This window comes from Carcharodon carcharias, chromosome 6 (genome assembly GCF_017639515.1).
Source record: "Carcharodon carcharias isolate sCarCar2 chromosome 6, sCarCar2.pri, whole genome shotgun sequence".
NCBI classification, from domain to species: domain Eukaryota; kingdom Metazoa; phylum Chordata; class Chondrichthyes; order Lamniformes; family Lamnidae; genus Carcharodon; species Carcharodon carcharias.
The window spans coordinates 151,067,652-151,093,718 of NC_054472.1; the positions used below are offsets into that span (position 1 = coordinate 151,067,652).

Sequence of the window (26,067 nt, forward strand, 5' to 3'; positions counted from 1 at the left end):
ACCCTTCCTCTTCAAAGAACTCCACTGACGTTATACTTTCTTCTGATAGGTCTAAAGTGCACAAGTCATGTTTTGGACTTTCTGCTGGTGAAAACTGAATCTGACTGAAGGCAGCTGCACTTTAATATGTGCAGTTGCTTCCGTAAACCATGGATATGCGAAGTTCAATTTATCCCGCAATCCGCACCCTCCACAATACCCCAGTGAAAATGGTGGGTGCCTGGTTTGGGGGGGGGGGGGTTTCTGGAATCGGGCATCCAATGCTATTTTGGATGAGCCAGAGACCCCCTCCCACATTATGAAAATTCAGGCTGATGAGCCTGAACAACTTGTGTTGGAAATTTATTTGAGGTCACAAAGATGAAGCCAATCATATTGTCATCCAACATCTAAGCATACATGTTTTTCTAGTACAGGTCAGTGCATAACGATTGAAAATGCTGGGTGGTTGCATTTTTCCTTTCCTAAATCAGTGTCAAGGCCAATTGTGGCACTCTTACTCCTGACCCCTGCTGAGAACAGCTAATTCAGTATATGGCAGCAATGGAATGTACATACAACCCTCCTGGTCTGTGGTGCCCAGTTACACACTGTCAGGCACTTTAAGCTGATGATGGCTCGGATTCAATTGTGAGTTTACCTCATTGTTCTCATGTATCTGATGGTCAATCATTTGCAGCAGGAACCACATGCCGTTCCTCAGTATGAAAGTGGTTATCAAGTTCCAATGAATGATATTCCGAAGGCATCTGATGCTCCTGTGACAGCCAACACAAAGAAAGAAGGAGCAATTGAAATTGTGCTGGTTTTCCACAAACCCATAGTGTAGTGACAAGGCATGGTTACTGAAATGCATGATATTAAAATGTTCACAAGGCAATTAAAGGCATTTCTGAAGAGAGCTAAAATTGATGGATATGGCGAGAGGCTGCATTGTTGAAGTTGAGCTCTTACAAAGTGGTGGGCTTGTTGAGTTCAAAGACATTTAACCATTTTCTAATCTCTAAATGAGTAAATCAGACATTTTTTTAGGTAGAAGAGGGATCATCCTGTTTTCACCAGATCAACCCCTCCCTTTAAGCAAAACCCAATGAATGCCAGCTTTAAAAACCCAGTGTTGGGGGAGAGGGTGCTGTACTGGGTTAAATAAAGACCGGTTCTTTGCCTGTGGGTTCCAGATTCAAGCTTTGCTTAGATTGACAGGTTTCCAGTCTCCCCTCTCCGGTGGCTGTAAGGGAGATTGCAGGCAGGGCACGTGAAATGAATCAGGAATTTGAGACCACGGGGCTTGGTGGTGAGATGACTGAAGGCAGCAAGTCAGCACACTCTGACTGCCTCCTTTCACATTACAAGCAGCTGATTGAAGTTGCCTGACTTTCCCATCATGTTCACATTGTTAATAACTGCAGAAGACAGTGGAGACTTCAGGCAGTTTCAATCAACTGTTACAACGTATTTGTTCTGCTTGTGTCTCTGTGGCTGTGACAATGTTGCAACATGAGACAGGTTGGTCGAACGGGAAGACAAGTGACAGATGAAATTTAATGTAGAGAAGTGTGAAGTGGTTTATTTTGTTTGGAAGAATGCAGAGACAATATTGTTATGGACAGGAGGGGGGTTAATTTAACCAGCCCTGATTTCTCCTCTCACTACCCATCCGTAAACAGAAAGGCGTTTTTGATTTCTGATTTTTCCTCTTTATAAGTGGTGGCATATTTTCCCCAACCTTTTAGTTTGGAGTGATCTAATCCTCTATTAATAACCCACAGCAAACCTGAGAAAAGGTAAAATAAGAGGGTTGGTTTATTTAACACACGTACAAAAAAAGAGGGATAAAGGGTACAGGGCAAGACCACAATAAAAATAAGATTTATGGTTTCACGTGAGTCCAGAGTCCAGAATCAAAAGTCCAGTGAAGTATTCCTTCAGAGGTTAGTGGGCTGAAACTGTTGCAGGGTGATTCGTCTTCCCAGAAACGATGACCTCCCCATTGGAAAAAGGCATGCAGAGATGAATGAGTCTTATAGGCACAGATACAGGAGTTCTGATTTTCCAGTAGTACACAGTATAGATGAGGGCCGGACAATGTACCTGGACAGCACTCTTTCTGCTGCTACCTGTTAGGTGGTAAAATGGTAGACTGCCCGGGTTCAGTTCCACATGGCAATATTACAGGTTCTAGCAGCTTGGGGGAGATCATGTGACATACCTTCTACTACTTCTCCTGGGCGTTGGACAGGTCTAGAATCTTGAGAGGTTTAATAGAAGAGTCAGGGTCCCTTTTGTCCTTGCAGACATACTGTCCCTGTTGGCCAGGCATCTGCCTTAGAAATGTAAAGGGTTTTGGTGCATTTCTTTGGAATTTGGTTTTCTGTAATCATAGGGGGTATTTGATCTCGTTAAAGGTAACAAGGTTACTGATTGTTACTGATGGTTTCTGAAGGTTAGAAATTCCTCTGGTATGAGTCATGGCTAATGAGGCATGTGAGGGAAAAGCTTTTGTCCATTTTAAAAATAAAATAATAACATTGTAAAGTAGCCAGGTTGACGTAGATCAATGTTTTGCTTCCTGTCTTCTGGAAAATAAAGGTTACAATTCTAAAAGTAGTGCAGGAGCAGAGGAACCTGGGTGTATATAAATGGTTAAAGGTGGCATGAGAGATTGGCTAATAAAGCATATATTATTCGAGGCTCTATCAAGAGAAGCACTGTGTACATAAGCAAAGAAGTTATGTAAAATCTGTATAAAACACTGGTTTGCCTCAAGTGAAGTGTTGCACCCAGTTCTGGGCACCACATTTTAGGAAAGATGTGAAAGCATTAGAAAGGGTGCAGAAAGGATTCACAAGAATGGCTCCAGGGGTGAGGAAGTTTAGTTACATAGAAAGATTGGAGGAATTCAGACTGTTTTCCTTGGAGAAGAGATCATTGAGAGGAGATTTGATAGAGGTATTAAAAATCGTGAGGGTCTGGGCAGAGTAGATAGGAAGAAACCGCTCCCATTGGTGGAAGGAACAAGAACCAGAGGACACAGATTTAAGATAATTGGAAAAAGAAGCAATGGCGACATGAGGATAACCTTCATCACACAGCAAAAGTATGAACTAGGAGCAGGAGTATGCCACTCAGTCCTTTGCATCTGCTCCAACATTCAATAAATTCATGCTGATGACTGTAACGTCCCACCAACCCTGGTAACTCTTCACCCCCTTGTTTATCAAGAATCTATCTACTCCTGCCTTGAAAACACTCAAAGACTCTGCTGCCACTGCCTTTTGAGGAAGGGAGTTCCAAAGACTCACTACCCTCTGAGAGAAAAACATTCTTCTCATCTCTGTATTAAATGGGCGACCCCTTATTTTAAAATAGTGACCCCCTATTTCTAGATTGTTCCACAAGAGGAAGCATCCTTTCCACATCGACCCTGTCAAGACCCTTCAAGATCATCTATGTTTCAATCAAGTTGCCTCTTACTCTTCTCAACTCCAGTGGATACAAGCCTAGCCTATCCAACCTTTCCTCATAAGATAACTTGCCCATTCCTGGTATTAGTTTAGTAAACTTTCTCTGAACTGCTTTGAATGCATTTACATCTTCCTTAAATAAGGTGACCAATTCTGTACACAGTATTCCAGATGTGGTCTCACCAGTGTCCTGCACAACTGAAGGATAACCTTTGTATTCAATTCCTCTCGCAATAAGCAATAACATTCTATTATGTTCCCTAATTACTTGCTGTATCTGCATACTAGCCTTTTGCGATTCATGCACTAGGACATCCAGATCCCTCTGAATCTCAGAGCTCTGCAATCTCTCACTACTTAGATAATATGTTTCTTTTTTATTCTTCCTGCCAACCTGGACAATTTCACAATTTCCTACGTCATACTCCATTTGCCAGATACTTGCACATTCATTTAACCTTATGTCCTCTTTACAGCTTACTTTCCTACCTATCTTTGTATCAACAGCAAATTTAGCCATACCTTCGATCCTTTCATTCGGATCATTTATACAAAGTGTAAAGAGTTGAGGCCCCAGCACTGATCCCTGTGGCACACCACTCTTTCCCAAAAAATGGCCCATTTATGGCTACCCTCTGTTTCCTGTTAACCAACCAAATTTCTATCCATGTCAATATGTTACCTCCTACACCATGAGCTTTTATTTTCCTCAGTAACCTTTGACTTGGCACCTTATCAAATGACTTCTGGAAATCTAAGTACATTACTTCTACTGGTTCCCATTTATCCACAGAACATGTGACTCCTTCAAAGAACTCCAATAAATTACACATGATTTCCTCTTCACAAAAGTGAGTGGTCAGGATCTGAAATGCACTGCCTGAGATAGTGGTGGAGGAAAATTCAATCGACGCTTTCTAAAGGGAATCATTATCTGAAAAGGGAACATCTGCAGGGCTATGGAGAAATGGCAAGGGAATGGCACTAGGTTAAATGCTCCTTCAGAGAGCCAGCACAGATACAAGGCTGAATGGCTTCCTCTGTGATGTAACCACTCCATGATTCTATGAGGGAGAAAGGAATAGAAGAATTTGTTGATAGGATGAGATGAAGTACGGTGGGAGGAGGCTGTTGTGCAGCGTAAACTCCAGCAAAGACTAGTTGGGCAGAATGGCTTATTTCTGCACTGTACATTCAACAAAATGAGATGTTGATTAGATGCAGCCTTTAAAAAAGAATTGGCTTTTACAAGATCAGCAAGTAGTGAACTGTCAAAGTAGCCAGTGGGTTTACTGCATGTTAAGCGGCAACTTTGTCACAGATGCCTATGGTGATGTCAAATACTATCATTTCTCTGTTGTCGGCTTCTAAGATGTGTGAGGAGGGTATAACTGGTGCAGACTGTAGTTGCAGTTTAAATTAAAAGAAAGGGGTAAACGTGGGAGAAGAAGCCATCATGGTTGGTTTGTGAGATACAGATATTGAAAGTCACATTTCTGTGCCCAGCTACATAGTAACCATATTATATCAACTCAGTCTCTCTCTTATATAAAACGAAAATAGTAATTGCTGGAAATACTCAGCAGGTCAGACAACATCTTTGAAGAGAGAAACAGAGTTAACATTTCAGGTTGTTGACCTATCGTCAGAACTGGGGAAAGTTAGAAATATAGATTTTGAGCAAGAGGTGGGTGGGAAAAGGACAAAAGAAAGTGGAATGGAAGACACGAGATTGAATGATAGAAGAGTTGGTCACACAGGGTCAAAGGGAATGGTGATGGAGGAGGAAAAGGAACGAAGAAATGAAAGATGTGCCTATAACAGGTGTGCTGCTGTTTGAATGCGAAAACAAGAGAAAAACCAAAAGAGGCAAAAAAAAGAAATAAAATGGGATGTAGAGATTATGGTTTGAAAGTGTTGAACTCAATGTTGGGTCTGGAAGGCTGAAAAGTGCTTAATCGAGAAATGAGGTGCCTAGGTCTTGTTGCATCGCCAGGGGTCCCGTCTGCTGGCTGGAGAGTCGGCGAGAGACCCAAACTGCCAATTTTCCAGAAGGCCTACCGAGCTACGAATTAATCAGCAGTGGGCCTTCCCCTGGGGGTGGAGGTCTCGCCTCCTGAGAGCTGCCAGCTAATCCGAGACTGGCAGCTCTTGTGTTCAGCACCGCAACTGGGGAGGACATGGCTGCTGCTGGAAGGACAGGCACTGGAGTCCAGGATTGCAGAGTGACCCAGGCCAGAGGTAAGTAATGGTAGTGGTGGGGAGGGGGGGGAGGTGGGGGTGGCGACGTAGGTTCACAGGGCTGAGGTTGCAGGAGAGGGACTCCGGGTGGTTGGCAGCAAGGGCAGGGCAGTGGCACTCAGCACCCACCCCCCCCCCCCCCCCGTTCCCCCTCACCACACTTCCCGATGTTCAGCCCCTGTGCCTTTGAATGAGAGACACCCCACTCTACTCCCATCTTCCTCTGGAGTTGACAAGCTCTTTTTATATATTCGTTCATGGGATGTGGGCATTGCTGGCAAGGCCAGCATTTATTGCTTCCCCCACCCCCCTGCCAATTGCCTGTCCTTGTTCAGAGGGCAATTTTAAGAGTCAACCACATTGCTGTGGGTCTGGAGCCACATGTAGGCCAGACCAGATGAGGATGGCAGATTTCTTTCCCGAAAGGGCATTAGTGAACCGGATGGGTTTTTACAACAATCAACAATGGTTTCATGGTCTTCATTAGACTTTTAATTCCAGATATTTATTGGATTCAAATTCCACCATCTGCTGTGGTGGGATTCGAACCCAGGGCCCCAGAGCATTAACCTGGGTCTCTGGAACACTAGTCCAGTGACAATACCACTAAGACCACAGGTGCAGCTGTCATGCATGCCTGATAGCGAAAGACCTGCCTACAGCTGGGTTAATACCAGTGGCCATGGGATGAGGCACTTAAGTGCTCATTAATTGGCTACTTAAAGGCCTCAATTGGCGGCAGGAAAGTCGACCATGGGCCTTCGTGCCAGAACTTAATTTGGGTGGAGGCGAGAAGGCACGTGGTTCCAGTACACCACCCTCCCACCTAAGTACATGTTCTTTCCAACTTCAATCTCTCCACAAGAGAGAGCACAAGATTCTGTCCTGCATTTCTCTTGTTGCGCTCTTTTATTTACATTGCTATATGATTGCAGCTGATAAATGAATAAAATGATAAAAGGTCATATCTCATCTGTGGAGAAGCTCGCTCCCCTCAAGAGATGGAACCGCATGAATGGAATGATGAATGTGTACTGTAAATCATTGTGGATGGGATTTATAGAAGCTTGAAGCATGGAAGGAGGTCATTTCGCCCACTGTCTCCTGTCCCAGAAGGACATACATGTAGAATTAATTAATTGGTCATTATAGTAGGGGATGGCTCCTCTCTAGTAGAGGAATGCAGAATACACGGACAACTGTATATTTTCAGTTAAGTTGCTTAAAAAATAAATCCAGAAGAAACTTTTAATAAGAAGGGTTGTAAAGGTATGGAAATACACCAACCAAGAGGGCTAAAGTTGGAGAATCAATTGTGCTGTTTTGAGGAGGGGTGGATAGTTACTTGAGAAGTATTAAGGAGCACAGAGAAAGCAAGGAAAACTGGGACAACTGGGCAGCTAACAAGATGTAGGACAAACTGGATGAGATGAATTAGCCTATTCCTGTTTTAGTTTCCAAACATGTCTTTGTTCACTGAGGTCAGGTTTGATAGCCAATGTTGAACATTCAAACACGTCGTGTTGACAAACAAAGTAATGTTAGATTCACAGTGAAGGTTACATACCTCAAGCAAAGAAAAAGTATGAAGGCGACTATGAGGGCTCCAACTGAGATGCAGTGACCCAGATAGTTGATAATCAGAGCAATCTTGAAGTGGAGGTGGTATTTCCTCTGAAACAAAATGCAAAAATAAAATTTCCTGAAGTCAATTTAGATAGAATTCTTGACCATACACTATTTTTTAACAATAAGAGGCACGTAGCCACTTATGTTGTTGCACGATTGGTCAGTGTGAGTGTGCTGGCATACTGAGGCCTAGAACAATCTTGACTTTCGGGCTTTATATAAATATTTAGGCTCTGATTCTTTCCTGAACCTGGCAGGAATCACTGCCCTTGCTGGCAAAGATGCTGTTGACGTGGATCCATATGAATGCTGAGACAGATTTTCTGGGGTGATCACGATTGAGAAAAGGGGGGAAATCCCTGGGGCAATTAAAGGAGGCCCAAAAAATTCCTTGTTGAAACACTCCTGCTCCTCCTGCCCGGCAATAAAATTTAGAAAAACATTTTGAACTCACATTGCTGGGTCCACTGGACTGGAAGCCAGCCTTGTCAGCCAGGCTGATTTCCAGCTGAGAAATTAGTCGGAGCCAAAAAGTGCTTCTGGTAATATTCAGGCGTTACTTTTAAAAAGGCTAAATGAGCAAACAAGTAAACCAAGTACACGAGGAAAGGTTACAACAATACTTCTTTAGAAGACAAATGAAATGCTTCTAAAGGTATAATGCTAACTAAGGATGCAGAAAAAAATTATCTACCCTAAACCAGCAAGCTCAGAATAAGCACATCCATTTGTAATCACAGAAGTACAATGGAGAAAATGTACAAATTGTGCAGGAAGGAGAAGTGGATCACTGAGATAAATATTTTAAAAATCCAAAAATATATTAAAAGGGTATCCAGAGGGAGAGAAAATCGTATAATAAAAGCCAAAAACAGCTGAGGTGAAGAATTACACTAAAATATTATTTCAGTCAGAGGACAGTCAAAAAAGATGCATAAAGGTTTGAAACTGAGGAAACTAATTACTTGGAACGATCACTTCCTCTAGATATTCCAAAGAGAAAACAGAAGCACCATGACCTCCCCAAATAAAAATATCCCATTGACTTCATGACAGATGAGTCCTGGGCAGACTAAAGGACTCAAAGCAGTAGGCCCAAGGATTTCTGATAATTATCTTTGAAAGCTGGGAGAAGCTAGATAGGAGATTTGTGAGGCGCTGAACATTATGAGGAAGTCAATGGTTTCTGGGGAGCTGCTAATGAATTGAAAACAGCCCAATGTAGTGTCCATATTCAAAACAGATGAGCCATTTGTCTTACATGTGACATGTAACACTCCATGCAAAAATAATGATCAGCATTATTTTAATATGTTTAAAATAAGTGGGTGAATGCCGCCTTATGAATTAACACCTATCTGAAAATCAAGGCTAGTCTTTCGTGGTAAGTATTTATGTAAGTTTATCCAACTTTGTTTGCTAGTTGAACATTAGTGGATCCCGAAATATAATGATGTTTCTTTTCAAGTATGAACAAGCTGGATTTATTGACAATAATGTCTTGTCCCATGATGATAATGCTAATCCCCATTTGTTCAGCAAGTTTAGGAACAATAAACCATTGGTTTCCAGCAGCCGATTCACTGTTCACAGGGACTACAATATTGTACCACCTTACTACCATTATTGGTACACCAGCTACTGCATTTGTCTGGGATGCTGATCATAGACATAGCATTCAAAATTCCCGATCCCCATTCAAAGATAATCTTTAACTTGATTAATTTTTGATTCTTGATTATTCTTAACATACTAACAGGCATTTTATGAGGAGCCATTTTCACTTTTCAGTAAACAACGAAACCACTTTAGAACTGGATTCATTAAATTGTTAAATGTTACTGCGCAGAAAGCAGGCCAGTCGATTTTATCGAGAAAGTGTTCTACACATTTATATGCCCTAATTCATGGAGTTTCGACCACCAAAACTGCACAATGGGGGTTAAGATGTGCACCTCAGATAATTCTCTGTCAGTCAGTTTTTGGGTGGGAAATTATTGTGAAGCTGCAGCTGATATTCCCCCAGCAAGTGCATTTCTGTGCTGGATGTGTAAAACTCATAAAATTATGATTCAGTTCAAAATATATCTGACTAGCTGATGAAAATTATATTTTTGTCACAGTGTTGATATATGAATTCATGTGTACACATGTATTTGTATCTATACATGCTTGTGTATGTAATGGAGTGGTGTGTAATGGTGTATCATGGGATCACCTAGGCTTGACCAAGTTGCTGGTTTAAGTTTTAAAAGTGTTTGCAGTAAAAAGGAACACTAGAGTAGATGTAAGTAGGGAATGTGACCTTTTGGTCAGGCCAGGAGTTCATGACTAGCCTATCAGTCAGTCCATGATAAGCTAAGGAATGTGACCTTTGGGTCAGGATAGAATAAGTTGATGAATGGTCTATGAGTTATACTGTGAAAAAACTGATTGCCTGACCTTAGGGCAGGCTAAGATATGTAGATGACTGGGCACTGTAGTAAAACATCAGGACAGATAAGCAAAGTTCATGTTTTGAGATAAACTGTGGGCATTGTTTTTGCTAAAGGTCAGGTTATTCCATGATTATTTTATAAACTCATCTGTAATTGCGGACAGACCAAACTAGATGTACAAGATAAGAACATTGTAAATTAATTATGAGATATCACAGAAATGGTATAAATGACTGAAGGAAACTGTTTATCTTTGTATTGCATCTTAGAGTGTTCTGAGAGGGCAATCCCCTCTATGCATGCTTGTATTGAACAAACTGCTGCCTGCTTTACCAACAGCTGACTTGAGTGTCTTTAGATACTCCACAACAATAAGAAAGTCGTGCATTTATATAGTGTCTTTCATGACTTCAGGGCATTCCAAAGCACCAATGAAGTAATCATGTATGTATTTGTGTTTGCATGATCACACATATCCACGTGTGTGTATGTATGCTTTTATATTTGTGTGTGTGTGTGTGTGTGTGTGTGTTTGTAACAAGTGTGAAGAGCTGTCACTAAGATTGAGTCATTGTTCAGCTGACTCTTCATTCCCTTCCCCTAGCAGAAATTCCCTCTGACTAAGTATTGGGAAGAACAAAGCCAGGGGATTTTATTGGGCCAACCAGGGCTTACCCACTGGTTGGAGAACCAGTGGGGAACTCCTGTCAGTTCTGAGGGGGAGGCCCAACGGAATCAAGTGCCTTCAATCCTCGTGATTAAGGTCCCTGGTGCAGGAGGTCCTGCTCATCAAGAGCTTTTTTTCTTGTTCATTCATGAGATATGGGCATCACTGGCTAGGCCAGCATTTGTTGCCCATCCCTAATTGACCTTGTGAAGTGGTGGTGAGCTGCCTTCTTGAAAGGCTGCTGCCCATGTGGTGTAGGTACACCCACAGTGCTGTTCAAGAGGGAGTTCCAGGATTTTGGCTCAGCAACAGTGAAGGAACTGTGATATATTTCCAAGTCAGGATAGTGTGTGACTTGGAGGGGAACTTTCAGGTGGTGGTGGTGTTCCCATCTATCTGCTGCTCTTGACTTTCTAGATGGTAGCAGTTGTGAGATTGGAAGGTGCAGTTTAAGGAGCCTCGGTGAATTTCCGCAGTGCATCTTGTAGATGGTACAAACAGCTGCCACTGTGTGTTGGTGGTGGAGGGAGTGAATGTTTGTACATGGGGTGCCAATCAAGAGGCCGCTTTGTCCTGGATGATGTCCAGCTTCTTCAGTGTTGTGGGAGCTGCACTCATCAAGCCAAGTGGACAGTTTTCCATTACACTCCTGATTGTGCCAAGGGGTGAGTTACTCACCGTGGGATTCCTAACCTCTGACCTGCTCTGGTAGCTACAGTATTTATATGGCTGGTCCAGTTCAGTTTCTGATCAATGGTAACCCCCAGGCTGTTGATAGTTGGGGATTCATCAATGGCAATGCCATTGAATGTCAAGGGGTGATGGTTGGATTCTCTCTTTGTGGAGATGGTAATTTCCTGGCACTTGTGTGGCGCGAATGTTACTTGCCACTTGTCAGCCCACTCCTGGGCATTGTCCAGGTCTTGCTGAATTTGGACATGAACTACTTCAGTATCTGAGGAGTCGCAAATCTGCTGAACACTGTGCAATCATCAACGAACATCCCCACTTCCGACCTTATGATGGAGGGGAAGGTGAAAAAAAGTCAAGAGAATCAAAAAGCAATCATGATTTGCATAGTCTTGAGTGAGAGTTTACTGTTGCTGAAGCAGTATATGTATTAAACTGGGGTAGATAGGCCAGGGAGGGAGGAGAACTGGGGTGGGATTGGGGGTGGAGGGGGGCCCTCTGATGGACCACAGGGCTGGGCTGGATGCTTGACATGAGTCTCTCCTACCACTGGTCAAATCCCAGCAGCAATGGGACGAGGGCCTTAAGTGACAATTAATTAGTCACTTAAGGGCCTCATGTGAACCATGAACAGGCGGGCCCGACATCTGTCCCACCTGCTAAAATTGCAGTGGGAGCACAGGAGGGTGGGTAGGCAGCGGGCACTTTGGCCATTTTACATGCCACCCCTACCTACAAACCCTCCGCCGGGAATCTGTAAAATCCAGCCCTAAGTATTGGTGAGTCTGAACATTCATCCAATTGCCAACCAGCTCAATGTACTTTTTCCTTTGGTTTACTTTCCTTTTTTTCCCTTCAATGCTCCAATTTTCAGTCCCCCTCAAGACAACAGCTATTCTAGGGTTTATTGTGAAACAGGAGCACTTCAGTTTATTTTAAATTCAGTTGCAGAATGTGATTGGCACGCCTATGCCTAATTGCCCTTGGGAAGGTGGTGGTGAGCCACCTTTATAAATATAACTGCTAGGCCACATCAGAGGGCAGTTAAGTGTTGTCCACATTTCTGAGGGCCTGGAGTCACATACAGGGGAGCAGATTTCCTTCCCTAAAGGACATTAGTGAACTGGATATCTTTTATGACAATCCAGTTGATACACAGTCACCATTACTGATATGATATGAATTTTTTAATTCCAGATTTCTTTAATTAATTGAATTTAAATTATCTTGCCATGGTGGGAGTTGAACCGACTGGATAACTAGTCCAGTAATATAAGTGTTATGTTACTGTACAAGATTTAGTTATTGCGTCCATGTATCTATTTGCTGTGTGTGAACTGAGGGACCGGATAGGGTGAGGTGGTGGGAGTTGTGCACGAGGGGCGGTGGGAGTGAGTGGGAGGAGTATTAACTGGAGTGGGGCTCGGGTGGTGCAGGCGATTGGAGGAGCTGAAATTGAGGTAGAGGGCGATTGGAAGGGGGAGGGAATTGAGGGAGCTGCTGATCCCGGAGGGAGGTTGGGTCCCGAGTGGGGAAAGGTTGGAGACCTTGGCCCAGCAGGAATGTGGGGGGATGGTTGGTCCAGGGCCTGGTGACGGTGCGAAGTTCGGGAGCTGGATGGAGAAGAGTGGAGGTCTTGGGTGGAAGACCATGAGGGGTGTGGGGAGGCCATGATTTCAGAGGCTCCTCAGTCAAGCACCCACATCCATCAAATAAGTTTGAAGGTACTGATCTCCTGAACCCACAAAGTCGTTACCTTGAAGAAACTGCCAGGTTCCCTCGCACTCAGGAATTTGGGGTGACAGCAGTTTAATTGAAAAAGTAGAATGGCAATTACCATCGTAGTCTCAAGATCATATTTGAAGCAGCGACGCACTTGCTGGCCCTGTGGCTGCTCAACCACCTTCCGGCTTTAGTTCAAGCGGAAAATGAGTCGGTGGCAGGCTTTTGCTGGGAAACAGATTTCTGGCACTTTAACCCCTCATCTGATGCAAACTCACTGTCTCTTACAGTTAAAATTCAGCCCACTGTATTTGCCAGCCCGTTTGGTTATGGGAGGTGTCGTAGTCAAACCCCTTTCTACTCTCACCTGAACAACACTTGCCAGCAGAAATCACTAGACAGCAATAATTTTTTTTACTTTCCCTAGCCCAGGGTTTCTTACACCAATGGTCCTCTGCCATTGCTTACACCATGAGTACTCTACCATTGCTTACACCATGAGTACTCCACCATTGCTTACACCATGAGTACTCCACCATTGCTTACACCTTTAATACTCAACCATTGCTTATGTTAAGATCTGCAAGCAGGTGTGTGATTAAATTCGGCATAGTCCACTTATACACAAAACCACTGGGTGGATCTCACAATCCCACTCTTTGTCAAATCCTAGTCAAAAAAATGAGTAGGTGGCCAATTGTTCATTCTCTTGGAATGTCTCTGTTGAGCCAGATGTGACAGTGGCACTGGTAACTGATTGAGAAATTTGCTGGGCAATGGGGAAAGAACAGGGGTGTTGGAATAATTGGATAGCTCTTTCAGAGAACCCACACAGAGACAATGTGCAAAGTGGCCTCATTTTGTGCTGTATGATTCTGTTACTCTATATTAGATTTTCCTTCCCTTCCAGTGGGGAGTGCCTGGACCTCCCTTGCATTTACATACAATGGGCTAATGCCAGTGATGATGGGATGGAAGTGGGCATTAATTGCCAAGTTAAGGGCCTCAATTGGTGGAAGAAGGCATCCACAGGCCGGGAAAGAGGCAAGGTCTGCACAGCTACCCACCAGCCCAATTAAGTGCCCCCAAAGGCCACCAAACTCACCATGGGGGACGGCAAGATTCTGCCTAATGAGTCAATCTGGAACTAGTTGAGGCAGAGACTTAGACATCTTTTAAGCAAAGATTAGGCTATTATTTGAATCTGGGGAAGATTTGGTGAAACTGCAAAGAATCTAAGCCAGGCTAAAAAATATGGAGGGAAGATATCTATGAGTATACTCATTGAGAAGATTGTAATTAAGCCATGATGATAGAACAAGATGCACAATTCAAGCTAATTAAAGGCCGATTGAGCTTACCTTTCCACAAGGGGCTGAACCTTCCGGTCAGTCTGCGGAGGCAGGCCCGACACGCCGACGAGTAAAATGACGCGCGATGATGTCGGGTGTGCGTCCCGATGTCATCGTGCGTCGCCTCGACATTTAGTTCGGCGGGCGCACGCTGGAGGCGGCTACGCACCCGCCAAACTATCACCGGCCTATTAAGGCCATTAAAAAAATAATTAAACTTGTTAAGAAGGCCGCCCATCCAATCTTAAGGTTGGCGGGCAGGCGAAGAGCCCAAGCAGTTTTCCAGGAAACCTCGCCCACGGGCGGGTTGAGGTTTCCTGAAGCTTTTATAAAATAAATGAATAAATTTTCCTAACTTCACATGCCCCAGCTCAAACATGAGGGGACCTGTTTAACTAAATTTTTACTTTATTTATTACAACATCTTCGAATCCATTCAATCTCCCGGAGACAGCTCCGTGCCTCAGTGAGTTTGCTGCGCTCTGGCCCCGACTCTCCCTCCTCCCCAGGTAGCGCTGAGTGCTACTGGCCATGTGTTACACTGGGTGGGTCTTAATTGGCCTGCCCATGTAAAATGGCAGCGCGCGGCCGATCGCGGATGGCAATCGACTCTGCGCCCACCCCCGCCCACTCCCACCAAGCCCGCCTGCCATAGGAAAAATTCTCCCCAAGGAGTCAATTCCATTTGAAATGAAAACATAGATAGTGCAATGAGGGCAAAAATCCTCAAATTGTGAAAAGGAAAATTGGATGTTATGATTCAAGAATGATAAGTTCCTTCTGGATGGATATACTGACTGCCTTCTTCAGATGAAAGGTCATTGACCCAAATGTTGGGCTGAATTTTTGCTCCGGGGTGGGAAACAGGAGTTGAGGCTGTTTCTAGGTAACAAACGTGCCCCGGTGGTAGTGGGGGGAAGGAGAGGAGAATGTAACTCTTTGGAATTTTGAGCGGGGCACCCCCTTAATTGACATGGAGACTGGTTCAGTGTCCAATTAAGAGCGACAAATGGGTTCTTGAAGCTGGTGGGCCAAGCAGAGGTCTTCTAGCTTGAGAGCAGCACAATGCTGCAGTAAAGTAACTGAGAAGGTGCCTCCCAGCAATGTTTTAAAAAGTCCAATAAAAAGAAAAAGCAGCCAGGCCAACACTGTGGGGTGGTTCCCTCTACAAGGCAGCCTTTGGCTACATCTGCACCCAGGCAGGCAGGGCCTGTCAGCATGTCTAGAGTGCTGGCCCTTCAGCCTGCCACTGGGTGCATGCCTTCAACCATTTAAACATGACCCTCATTGCATCAGGAAGATGGAAGCAGACTGAAACATCTCAGATGGCCTCCTTTAACCACGCTTAACAAGGTGGTCCTAATTAGCTATCCCACCTTGTGGGTGGCCAGGGCGGGTAGGGTTGGGCAGCCCTACTGGGCCCTGAACATGCCTCCCTTAAAATGGCCGGTGCCAGGAATCGGGTCAGGAAACTGCACGCCACCCAGTGCTAGTATTTTCAGCTCTGTTCCTGACTTTGGTGGGGCACAAATATTCTGCCTGTTCAGTCTGTTTCTGTGTCCACGGAAGCTGCCAGACCTGTTGAGCACTTCCAGCATTTTCTGTTTTTATTTCAGATTTCCAGCAACCACGGTATTTTGCTTTTACATAAATACTGACTTTTTCTATTATCACATTACAACATTGGTGATTTGAGTACTAGGACAGTTGAGCGTCAAACTAGTAATGACAAATGACTAATCACACTCTTCTACCTCCATGGAAGCAGGCCCATTGGGATGTACAGTGTTCACAAAGCAAAGTTAAACTGGTTTATCTGAGCTAACAAAGATAGAAATGTAAACTATTCATGTTTATGAGTCATTTCTTGAATTATTTTATCTCTTGATCTCTCTTTTGTTGTGCTTATTAAACTGCGGCTGTCTGTGCAACAAAATTGAGTGTTCTTTTTGCCTCAGATGGAGAAAATGAGCATTCCTAGACCAATATATAAAGATGAGAAAAAGACTTGCATTTGTGTAATGCCGTACACAATCTCAGAATGTGGCAAAGTGCTGCATAACCAATGAGGTATAGTCACTGTTATAATGTAGGAAACTCAGCTGCCACTTTTTAAACAGCAATGGAATAATGACCAGATAATCAGTTTAACATCTCATGCAAAAGATTAATAGTGCAGCACTCCTACACTGAAGTACCAACCAAGACTATGTACTTAAGTCTCTGACTTCAGACTTGAACTTCACAGCCTTCTGATTCAAAGGCAAGAATGCTACTACTGAGCCACACCTAACAGTGTAGCTAGCTATGAAGTAAAAATTCCTCCTAATCAAACCTCTCTTTACTTCAACCTCTAAAAGCAGCCTTTTCTCCTGCACTAGTATGTCATTTCCTTTCCTCACATCAGCCACTGAATGGGACTATTAATTTAGAGCCACCTAGTACTGAATCATGTGTGGCCTTCTGCTGTGAGTTGTACCTATAAAGAACTTGAGGGCAACTTTTGCTAATTTATGCTCCTGGTGCAGGATGTCACACTGTGAGAGTGCAGATTGCGTACTCAATCCCCATCATTTCCATCCAATTATAATGCTTAAATTCTTGTATGCAGCCTAGCATTTGAAACTTTGCGAGTGTCAGTTCATAAAATTACTTTTTACATTGAGACCACCTCATATTTTAATTTAGGATCCCTGCAAAGAGAGGATAATTTATCCTATCAGATTAGTCTTGATTCAAACAAAGAACCTAGTGACATCATCTGTCCAAAAGAAAATGTCCTTTTTAAATCTAAGTTGGTTGTTATGATGTGGTAGATGATGTGTGGCAGGTGGACCAAATCCATAAGGGAAACTTAGTCACACTGTCACAAAAGTTTTGCAATTTTTTTTATTACGAGATGTGTGCACTGAATTCAGAAGTAATAAGTCTATCAAACTTTAGAAAAATAAAGTTGTCAAGCATATACATAAGACTATAATTACTACTGTAATAACTCCAAAAATTCCCAATTAAACTGAACCCCAGTTACACTCCCTTTAAGGCAACTGTCCAAAATGGGATTTTAGATTTAAAACAAGCTCAGCAAGTTAACACAATACCCTGGACAGTGGAAATCCAAATGGCTTTTCTCCAGTTTCAGTAGATAGCAGACTTATGCACAAATGCTGGAGGCTTCATTAAGGTTTTTCACACACTCCTGTTAGATCTTACATGGCCTTCTCCTGACACATAACCTTTCATTCTCCTTTCTATAAATTTCTCTATTTTTAATATGTAAATTCTATTGTTCTATAAGCCTTTGAAACTGTATCTCTCTCATAATATAAAAACTTTCATGGCGTCAATATTGCCAGCAACCTTTCGGAAAAATAAACACATTCCTTCACCTTGCTTTTCTGACTAGTTGTAAACAGACTGAGATCTCTTTGAAATCCAAATACCCCTTAATTTATCTAAAAATGCAAATACACTTCACACCTTACATGCTAAGCCAGCATCCATGTTTACTTATTAGCCCATCAAGCACCTAGTTTCTTTTGATGATTTAAACTTGCAGTCTACTTGACTCCAAATGTAATTAGATCACACACAGACCCAACTATACTTATTCCCATAAACCTACTTCACAATAAACCAGAAAAACATTATTAAATTATTATATGTTCATGACATAGTTCAGTTGAACCCAGACTCACTTAAAAGTCTCCCAGCAATTTGCAACACTAAAATACCCAGACCTTATGGATAAGAAAGAAGTTTTTTTTTACCTTAGTGACTCAGGATCCCCCTCAAGTACAGTTGGGACGAGTTCAATCACGTATTTGGGTTGATCCAAATCACAAACAATTTTAAAAAGCTGTTTGTCAGAATGAATTATTTCATGCTGAGACTTGTTCTGTCATCCTTTATTTGAGATGGTCTGTGAGTGATACATGAATTGTGTCATGTGCAGATTTATTCACGGAGATGAGGTAAATATTTAAAAGTCCTCTTCCTATATTTTAGTGGAAAATGGAGAATAGTCAACTCATGAAGTTCATGTAAGTATTTTCAATTGACCTGCGTGTTTCAGTTCTTTAGGCCAAACATAGGCGACTACCACTACTGCTACGGGTTACTTTGAAATCATTTGGACATCTTTGGTTATTCCGAGACTGTGGCCTCCTCAATTGTCAGGTTTGGAAATGTGCATTTGGCAAAGATTATATGAGGATAATTTCAACTGAAGTTAGAAGCAAAAAGGCAGACTTAGTGCTGGCTTTCTGTCCTGCTGCCCACTGTTAAAAGCATCATACCCAAGGACGGTAGTCTTACCATATATTATACGAATATATTTAAATCATGGCTTTATTAGTCTTATGAATATATTTAAATCATGGTTTTATTAATAAGACTGGATCCCAAAATTTTATGGCCAACTGTGGAGGATGTGCTGTAGATGCATCATTTAGTCGGCCAAGAAGTGGAGGCCCTCAAAATTAATCTGGGTTGCTGCTGTCCTGCCTGAGGTTGTGACCCCCTTGGAGAACTTAGCTTATTACGACCCCAGATCCAGCAAGCTGCATTGGGACGCATGAGGTAATTTGGGGAGGACAGCAATTAGGTTATAACTCAGACTAATAACAGATAGTTAAGTGGCAGAGTAATAATTGTAAGTGAGAGTAGAAAGTTGCAAAGGATGACTGATAGATTAAGTGTGTGGGCAAAACAGTGGCGGATGGAGTTCAATGTGGGTCAGTGTGAGGCCATCCAAAGGATTAAAGGAATATAGATCAGACTATTTTCTAAATGGGAAATGGAAAGGGACTGAAACAGAGAGATTCAGGTGTCAATTTGCAGAAATCACTGAAAGCTGCTGGATAAATGCAAAGAGAATTTAAAAAGCTGATCTCAAAGGTACTGAAATACCAAGGCATGGGGGTTTTGCTACAGTTTTATAAAAGTCTGGTTAGATGGCATCTAGAGCAGGCACTGAGTTCTGGGCATCACACATCAGGAAGGCTTTATTGGCCTTGGTGGGGTGCAGCAGGGATTAATTCCAGGCTAAAAAGGTAAATTAGGAATACAGTTGAATGTATTAAACTTGTAATCTCATGAGTTTAGAAGATTAAGGAATGACTTTATTAAGGTATTAAAGATAATTAAAGGAGCTTATAAGGTAGTTAGAGAGAAATTATTTCATCTGATGGAAGAATCTACGACAAGGGGGCATATCCTTAAAATCAGGGCTGGGCCAGTCAGTGGTGATGTTGGGAAGCACTTCTTGACACAAAAAGTAGTAGAAGTATGGAGCTTGGCCCTCTGAAAAGCTGTTGTGGCTAGGTCAATAGAAAATTTCTAAGCTGAATTTTTTATGAGTTAAGGGTATTAAAGAATAGCTGGCAGGTAAATGGAGTTAATATACAGATCAGCCTTGATCTAACTGAATGATGGATCAGGCTTTAAGGGATAACGGCCATTCCCTCTCCCTACTGGTTGAATTTTAATCTGTAAGGAGATGGTGGTGTGGTGTTAATGTCGCTAGAGTAGTAATCCTGGCCCTCAAGCCACTGTTCTGGTGGAAAGGGATCAAATCCCATTATGGTTGAATTTAAATTCAATTAATAAATTTACCATCCTTACCTTATCTAGCCTACACATGACTCCAGATCCACAGTAATGTGGTTGACTCTTAACTGCTCTCTGAAATAGCTTAATAAGCCACTCAAGTCAAGGGTAATTAGGGCTGGGCAACAAATCAGCGCTGGCCTTGCCAGTAATGTGCACATCACATGAAAGAATAAGTTTTTAAAATTGGGTTTGGGTGTGAGTTTGCGGGGAGGGGACGGTAAAATTAACAATATTGACAGCACATCAGGAATCCAGCTCCAACGTGCCTCCCTCTGCATTTGCCTGGAGGGCAATAGGCTGCATGGAAGAGGCAGGTTGTCAATTTGCATACGCCAATCACTCAACTAGAGTGACATTGACATACCTGTGGGCCAGATCTTATCTCTGTTTAAATGATTGGTTTTTTCAAGAGTTAAAAACTCATCCATCTGTTTCAGTTTGACTTAGATCCACATGTTTTCTGGCCTTCCTGGAACTGACCAGTGAAACCAAGGCACGTGTACAGCTGCAACTGAGGTGTTTCAAGCAACCTCAGACAGAGTGATACCAATAAGTGCTCAGGACTAACAGTTGCTTTCTTACCTATTAGTGGGATTCGTTCACAGTATTTTTGCTGAGAGATTGCTTTGGATAATTTAGAGGTTACTTCCAAACTTTTGAAGGTTTGATGGTGCCTTTTATGCTGCCTTAGTTTGGACCTCAGATGTGGACCAAGTTGATGAGCAACTGTACGCTTAGCAATCTGTTCCTTACAGACCTGGAGCTGCACGGCAGAGAGGGAACAGCTGAAAAGGGAAACAAGCAAAAAAGAGACCAGCACAGAGTGGCCAAGGGGAGAGAGTGATAGTGGAGAGGGTGGAAGTGGAGAGGGGGCCAGTGGAGAGGGGACCAGTGGAGAGGTGGTCAGTGGACAGTGGAAGCAGTGGAGAGGGAGTCAGTGGAGAAGGGGCCAGTGGAGAGCGGGGCCGGTGGAGAGGGGGCCAGTGGAGAGCAGGGCTGGTGGAGAGGGGCAAAAGTGGAGAGGGGGCAAGTGGAGAGGTACAGCTTGCAGAGCTGCTACCCACAAAACAGAAATAACAGGCTCCGTTTCCTCGATATGTCTGAACACAAGTGTCAGATGTTATTGACATCTGTGGCCTACTAGAGGAAGAACTGCTGTCTGCTGGGTCTGGTGGCCATGTGTTAACCAGTGGCTGTCAAAATCTACCACTCTTCATGTTGTACCTCCGGATCCTTCCAGAGATCCACCCCACAAATGCATAAGACAGATGCCTGATGGATTGTTTGCCAGGACCAGCTACTGTGTCAATTTTGCTATCGACTACCAGTCAGAATGAGCGGGCGCTTGGGTTTGCAGCTCTGACTGGCTTCCAACAGCTTCAGGGTGTCATCGACTGCACATGTGGCAATACAGGTGTACCAAGAAAGAAAAACAGCAGTATTTGTCAACTTCAAGAGCTTCCAAACCATCTAAGTGCAGCTGGTGTACAACCGCACAAAAGATGCTTATCCAGCTCTACATTGATTACCAAGCAGCTGCCAGGATGCTTTCATCCTGTGGCAGTCCAAGCTCTCTGATCTCTTCAAACCTGGAAGCAGAGATAGGGATACCAACTGCAAATGTGGTTCATTACTTCCATCAGAAACCCAGTGGCCAACTGTGCTACAATGAATGTCATATCACCACCAGATTTGTTATTCTTCAAGTCAACGCATGCACTTCATGAGCCTTGACAGATTTGGATGTGCCCTTCAGTATGCCCTGGCGAGGGCCTCCTGAATGGTGTGGTTTTCTGAGCTCTGCTTCTTGGATCCATAGGAGGAACAAGGTGAAGGGCTCAGATCATCCTTGGATGATTCGGAAGGGGAGCAATAAGAGGAGCAGGGTGATGAGGCAATGCACTCCAGCTGCTCAAATTGCTGCCTGGGACACCTTAATCAATGCAAGATTCACTGAGGTTACACCAGTAGACCCATGTCACCAGAAAATGCAATGATCACTCTTTCCCCTCTCCATGTCACTGACACAAAGCAGCTTTGCAACTAATCAACCAACACCCTTTTCTTATCTTCCCACTTGTCCCCACCAATTCCTTTCTTCCCAATCATCATCAAACAAATTATAAGGCCACCACCATGGACTTGAGGGCTGAGTGGCCCTCTTCTATGCTGCAATGGCTCCATGACTTATACCCAGCATCCACAAATGGAGAACTCGGGAAAGTGATGAAGAAGAACAGCAATTATATCAGCTAAATAAAAACAAAAAATGATTAAAAAAACATTTTCTCAAACATGCATGTGTATATACCTTTTTATGCTACTCCTATGTGGGTGTGTGCAGCTTGTGTGGCGTCAGAAGAGATACATGCAGGCTGCCCAGATCCCTGCTCTGACTGCTGACATGTTCCTGACTGATGTCCTTTGGGTTTTAGAGCCTTCGAGGGCCCTGTCAAAGACTGTTCCTCCTGCACCAGGGGCAGCCTCAACTATTGGGAGGGGGGCAGCATATGACTGAGGGATGGGCTGTGAGTAAGACGTGGAAGCATTTTAAGTGGCATGCCTACTTCCGCAAATCCTTTCATTATCATCCCTCTCATGTCCCAGCTACACTTCACTGCTACTACTCTGCTGGAGAATGCTTTGGTACGGATCAGAGTGGCCCTATAGACCAAGGTTAAGGTAGCTGTCTAAGTTGGCAGACATGTTGACATACAGAGAAGAATCATGTGCTCTTGTGGGTGGCGAGCTTGGAGGCGGGAAGGACATGTACTTCAGCAGGATGATGGTGTAGCGGAACCCTGCTGCCTCTCCTCCTCCATCTGAATTAAGTTCTAGGCGGGAAGGCCCATGGTTGACTTTCCTGCCCCAACACCAGTTGAGGCTCTGAAGTGGCCAATTAGGGACTCCTTAAGGGCCTCATCCTGCTGCCGCTGGTATTAATCTAGCTGCTGGTGGGGCTGTCATCATGCAGCATGCACGACAGCTGCTGCCCTGCAGACAGTTTGTCACCTCAGGCTGGGGGTGGGGAGAGGCGGGGAGGCACCTGGGGACGAGTGGGTCCCTCGATCAAAGGCATTCAATGCCTGAGCAAGGGGCTCACGTTCAGGCAGCCGGGAGCCACCCCACTGTCCTTGCTCCCGACCCCCCTGCTGCCCTCTCGCTACAACCCCCACCTCCTGAAACCAGCCCTCCCACATCACTTACCTTTGTCCTGGGTCACTTCGTGATCCTAGGACTCTAGGTGGTGTTCTTCTGGTGGCGGTCGTGGCCTCCGTTGTGGCACTGCAGAGTGCAAGTGTTGCCAACCTCTGATCAGCCAGCAGCTCTCAAGAGATGGGACGTCTGCCCCAGGGGGTCTGATTCCAGGGCAAGGCCCACTGCTGACCTCGCCACTGCCTGATTGACATGTGGTTCAGCAGACCTTCCTGAAAAGTGGGTTCAGCTCACCAGCCAATAGGCTAGACCCCTGAAACCTCAACAAGATTTCACCCCCCTGTACACTGGTGTTGGAGGCATGTTTGGGCTCATTTGATTGGAGCATATGATGGCCCACGGCGCTGGCCCCTCTCTGCCTGGAAGAGGACATCATCTCAGGGGTCTGTGACATCACCCCATTCATGTGTTGGACACCTATCTCCGTGCAACAATTGGTGAGGGCACTTTGGGGCCCTCTTAGTGTATCACACATAGTCTGCTGTTGCTCAATGATTTACCTCTTCCAATCTTGAGATACATCCCCGCTGAGAGGAGCTTGGAGAGGGTTATACCCTCTGACGCAGATTCTTTGCTGCTGTCCTTGACTCCATTATCCTCTTTTGCTCACTTGTGAAGTGTGAGTCACCAGGTGAAAACCCAGCTATTTGTCTCACTGTGCAAAGTGTGAGCATCTGAGCTGGCACCCTGTCTGTATGGGGAGAATTTTTAGTTCGTTGGGCACGTGCCCCTCCTGATAGAGTCACATGGGGACAGGTTTTATAACATTTCAGAAATCTTTATTTTTTATTTTGAAAAATGTTCATCCCCCTGAAGCAGCTCTGTGCCTCAGGGAGTTTTTCTGGTATACACCCGCGTGCATGCACAAAGTTCGTACTCGCCCTTCTCCCCCACTCCCACACAGGCAGACCGCTGCCGCTCATGTTTCATGCTGGGTGGGCCTTAACGGGCCCGCCAATGTGAAATCGCGGTCTGGCCCCGATCACGGGCAGAGGTCAGCTTCCTGACTGCCCCCGCCGAGCCCTCCCGACAAGGGGAAAATCCTGCCCCATGAGTCCTATGATAAATCCTTTCTGCTGCAAAGATAAAAATACATGAATTTGTCCTGACAGGATGAATATGTTGCAGATTATCATTATGAAGATGATTATTTTTTACTCGCTGTTCAAATCAAATCAAGGTGACTGATGCTGTATCACATGTGGGTGGCTTTTATTTAAAGGTAGCTGGGAGCTTCCTAACTCCCCATTTCTAACATTCAGGGATGCTGAAACTCCACTGCGATTGTCAGTTGTGAGGTGTTTTGAGGGCCCCCTCCAATTATCTCCGTCTCTCTGGTGTTCTATGCCCTATTCTCCTGTAAGGATGGGCATTAGCATCCTTCCATCTATGAGAGATAATGGGAAGGAAAATGTACAAATATTTGCACCACATGAATACTTCTTTCATAGCCAATAAGTTCTGGAGTGGGTTTTGAACCTAAAGCCTTCCAGCTGCAAGGTAGGAGCTTTACAATGGAGCCACTCAGGCTCCAAAATGGGAACCACATGAACGATCCTTCTGTAGCCAACAAGTCTTGGAGTGGGTCTTGAAACCAGGGCCTTTCAGCCCAGAGGCAGGAGTGTTACCTACTGAGCCACTTGGGAAATAAAAGAAATATGAGTGTGAGTAATGGCATGTGCTCATTCAATGAATGAAGGGCATTTGGTGAGGGTGACCATAAGATAGGGATGGCATTGCATAACGATGAGGATAGATGGATAGAGAGGGATTTGAACAAGTGCATAGAATGAAAAGGATGGCTGCACCTGCAAGATCAACTGGATGGCATGAGTGATATGCTGGGGTTGGCTTAACTAGGCAGAGTGAGGGGATGGGTGATGCGCACAGCAGAATGTAGATGAATGTGCCACTGCATTCACCTTTCCTGATCTGTTAGGTCAGTGAAGCGCTTTCTGTACTGATTCCGGGAGCAGCGCACCACATTCATGCTGACCTCCTCTATGACCTCCAAATACTTGTTGGTAGAGGACAGTAGCTCTCTCCAGTTTCTTAAAGCCCCCCAGCAGCACATCCAAAGAGCCATCACTGAAAAGAGATGTAGCTTTTGTCCTAAGATGAAAGCAAAATACTGCGGATACTGGAAATCTGAAATAAAAACAAAAAATGATGGAAAAACTCAGCAGGTCTGGCAGCATTTGTGGAGAGAGAAACAGAGTTAACATTTTGAGCTAAAGAGAAGTAGAAATGTGATGGATTTTATACTGTTTAAGAGGGCTTGGAGCAGGTGGAGCAAGAGAGAAGGTTGGGGATAGGCGGGAGCTAAGGAAAGATTGACAATGATGTCATGGACAGAAAACAAAGGGAGTGTTAATGGTCATGGTAAAGACTAAAGAAGGTGCTGATAATGGCATAAATGTGTTAATGGCATGTGTTAATAGCAGAACAAGGGTCAGCACTCTTTGAAAGCACAACATAGAAACCAGTGACAGGTGGCCCTGTGGGGGGGTGGGGGGGGGTGGTGGTGTGTGGTGGGGGGCGCGGGGGGGGTGGTGGGGTTGGTATTGAGGGAAAATGATGTAAAACTGAATAAATGGATTAAAATAAATAAATAAAATTAAAAATTAGAATTAAGAAAAACAACTAATGGATTAACAAACCAGTCAAGATAGAGGATAGAGTTCAAGGTCTGAAGTTGTTGAACTCAATGTTAAGTCCGGAAGGCTGTAAAGTACCTAATTGGAAGATGAGGTGTGGTTCCTCCAGTTTGTGTTGGGCTTCACTGGAACAGTGAAAAGGTGTGGCTGTATGTACCCGCATGGGCTCCAGTTATGCCTGTCTTTTTGTGGAGTATGTGGAACATTCCTTGTTCCAGTCCTGCTCAGGTCCCCTCCCACAACATTTTTTTTACATTGGTGCCACTTCATGCTCTCGTCTGGACCTGGAAAAGTTTATTGATTTTGCTTCCAATTTCCACCCCTCTCTCACCTTCACATGGTCCATCTCTTCCCTTCCCTTCCTTAACTTCTCTGTCT

The 26,067-nt window shown here is 44.0% G+C and overlaps 1 protein-coding gene across 1 annotated transcript in view; it reads right to left on the reverse strand.

Annotated features, from left to right (window-relative positions):
- The window catches only part of LOC121279409 (corticotropin-releasing factor receptor 2-like), a 200,196-nt gene that overhangs the window by 68,477 nt on the left and 105,652 nt on the right, over positions 1-26,067 (reverse strand). Inside the window, exons 4-5 of the mRNA XM_041190630.1 lie at positions 7,273-7,379; positions 641-758 (exon numbers count right to left, since the gene is read on the reverse strand). Of these exons, the coding sequence (XP_041046564.1) occupies positions 641-758; positions 7,273-7,379 (225 nt within the window). The remainder of the gene's footprint in view (positions 1-640; positions 759-7,272; positions 7,380-26,067) is intronic.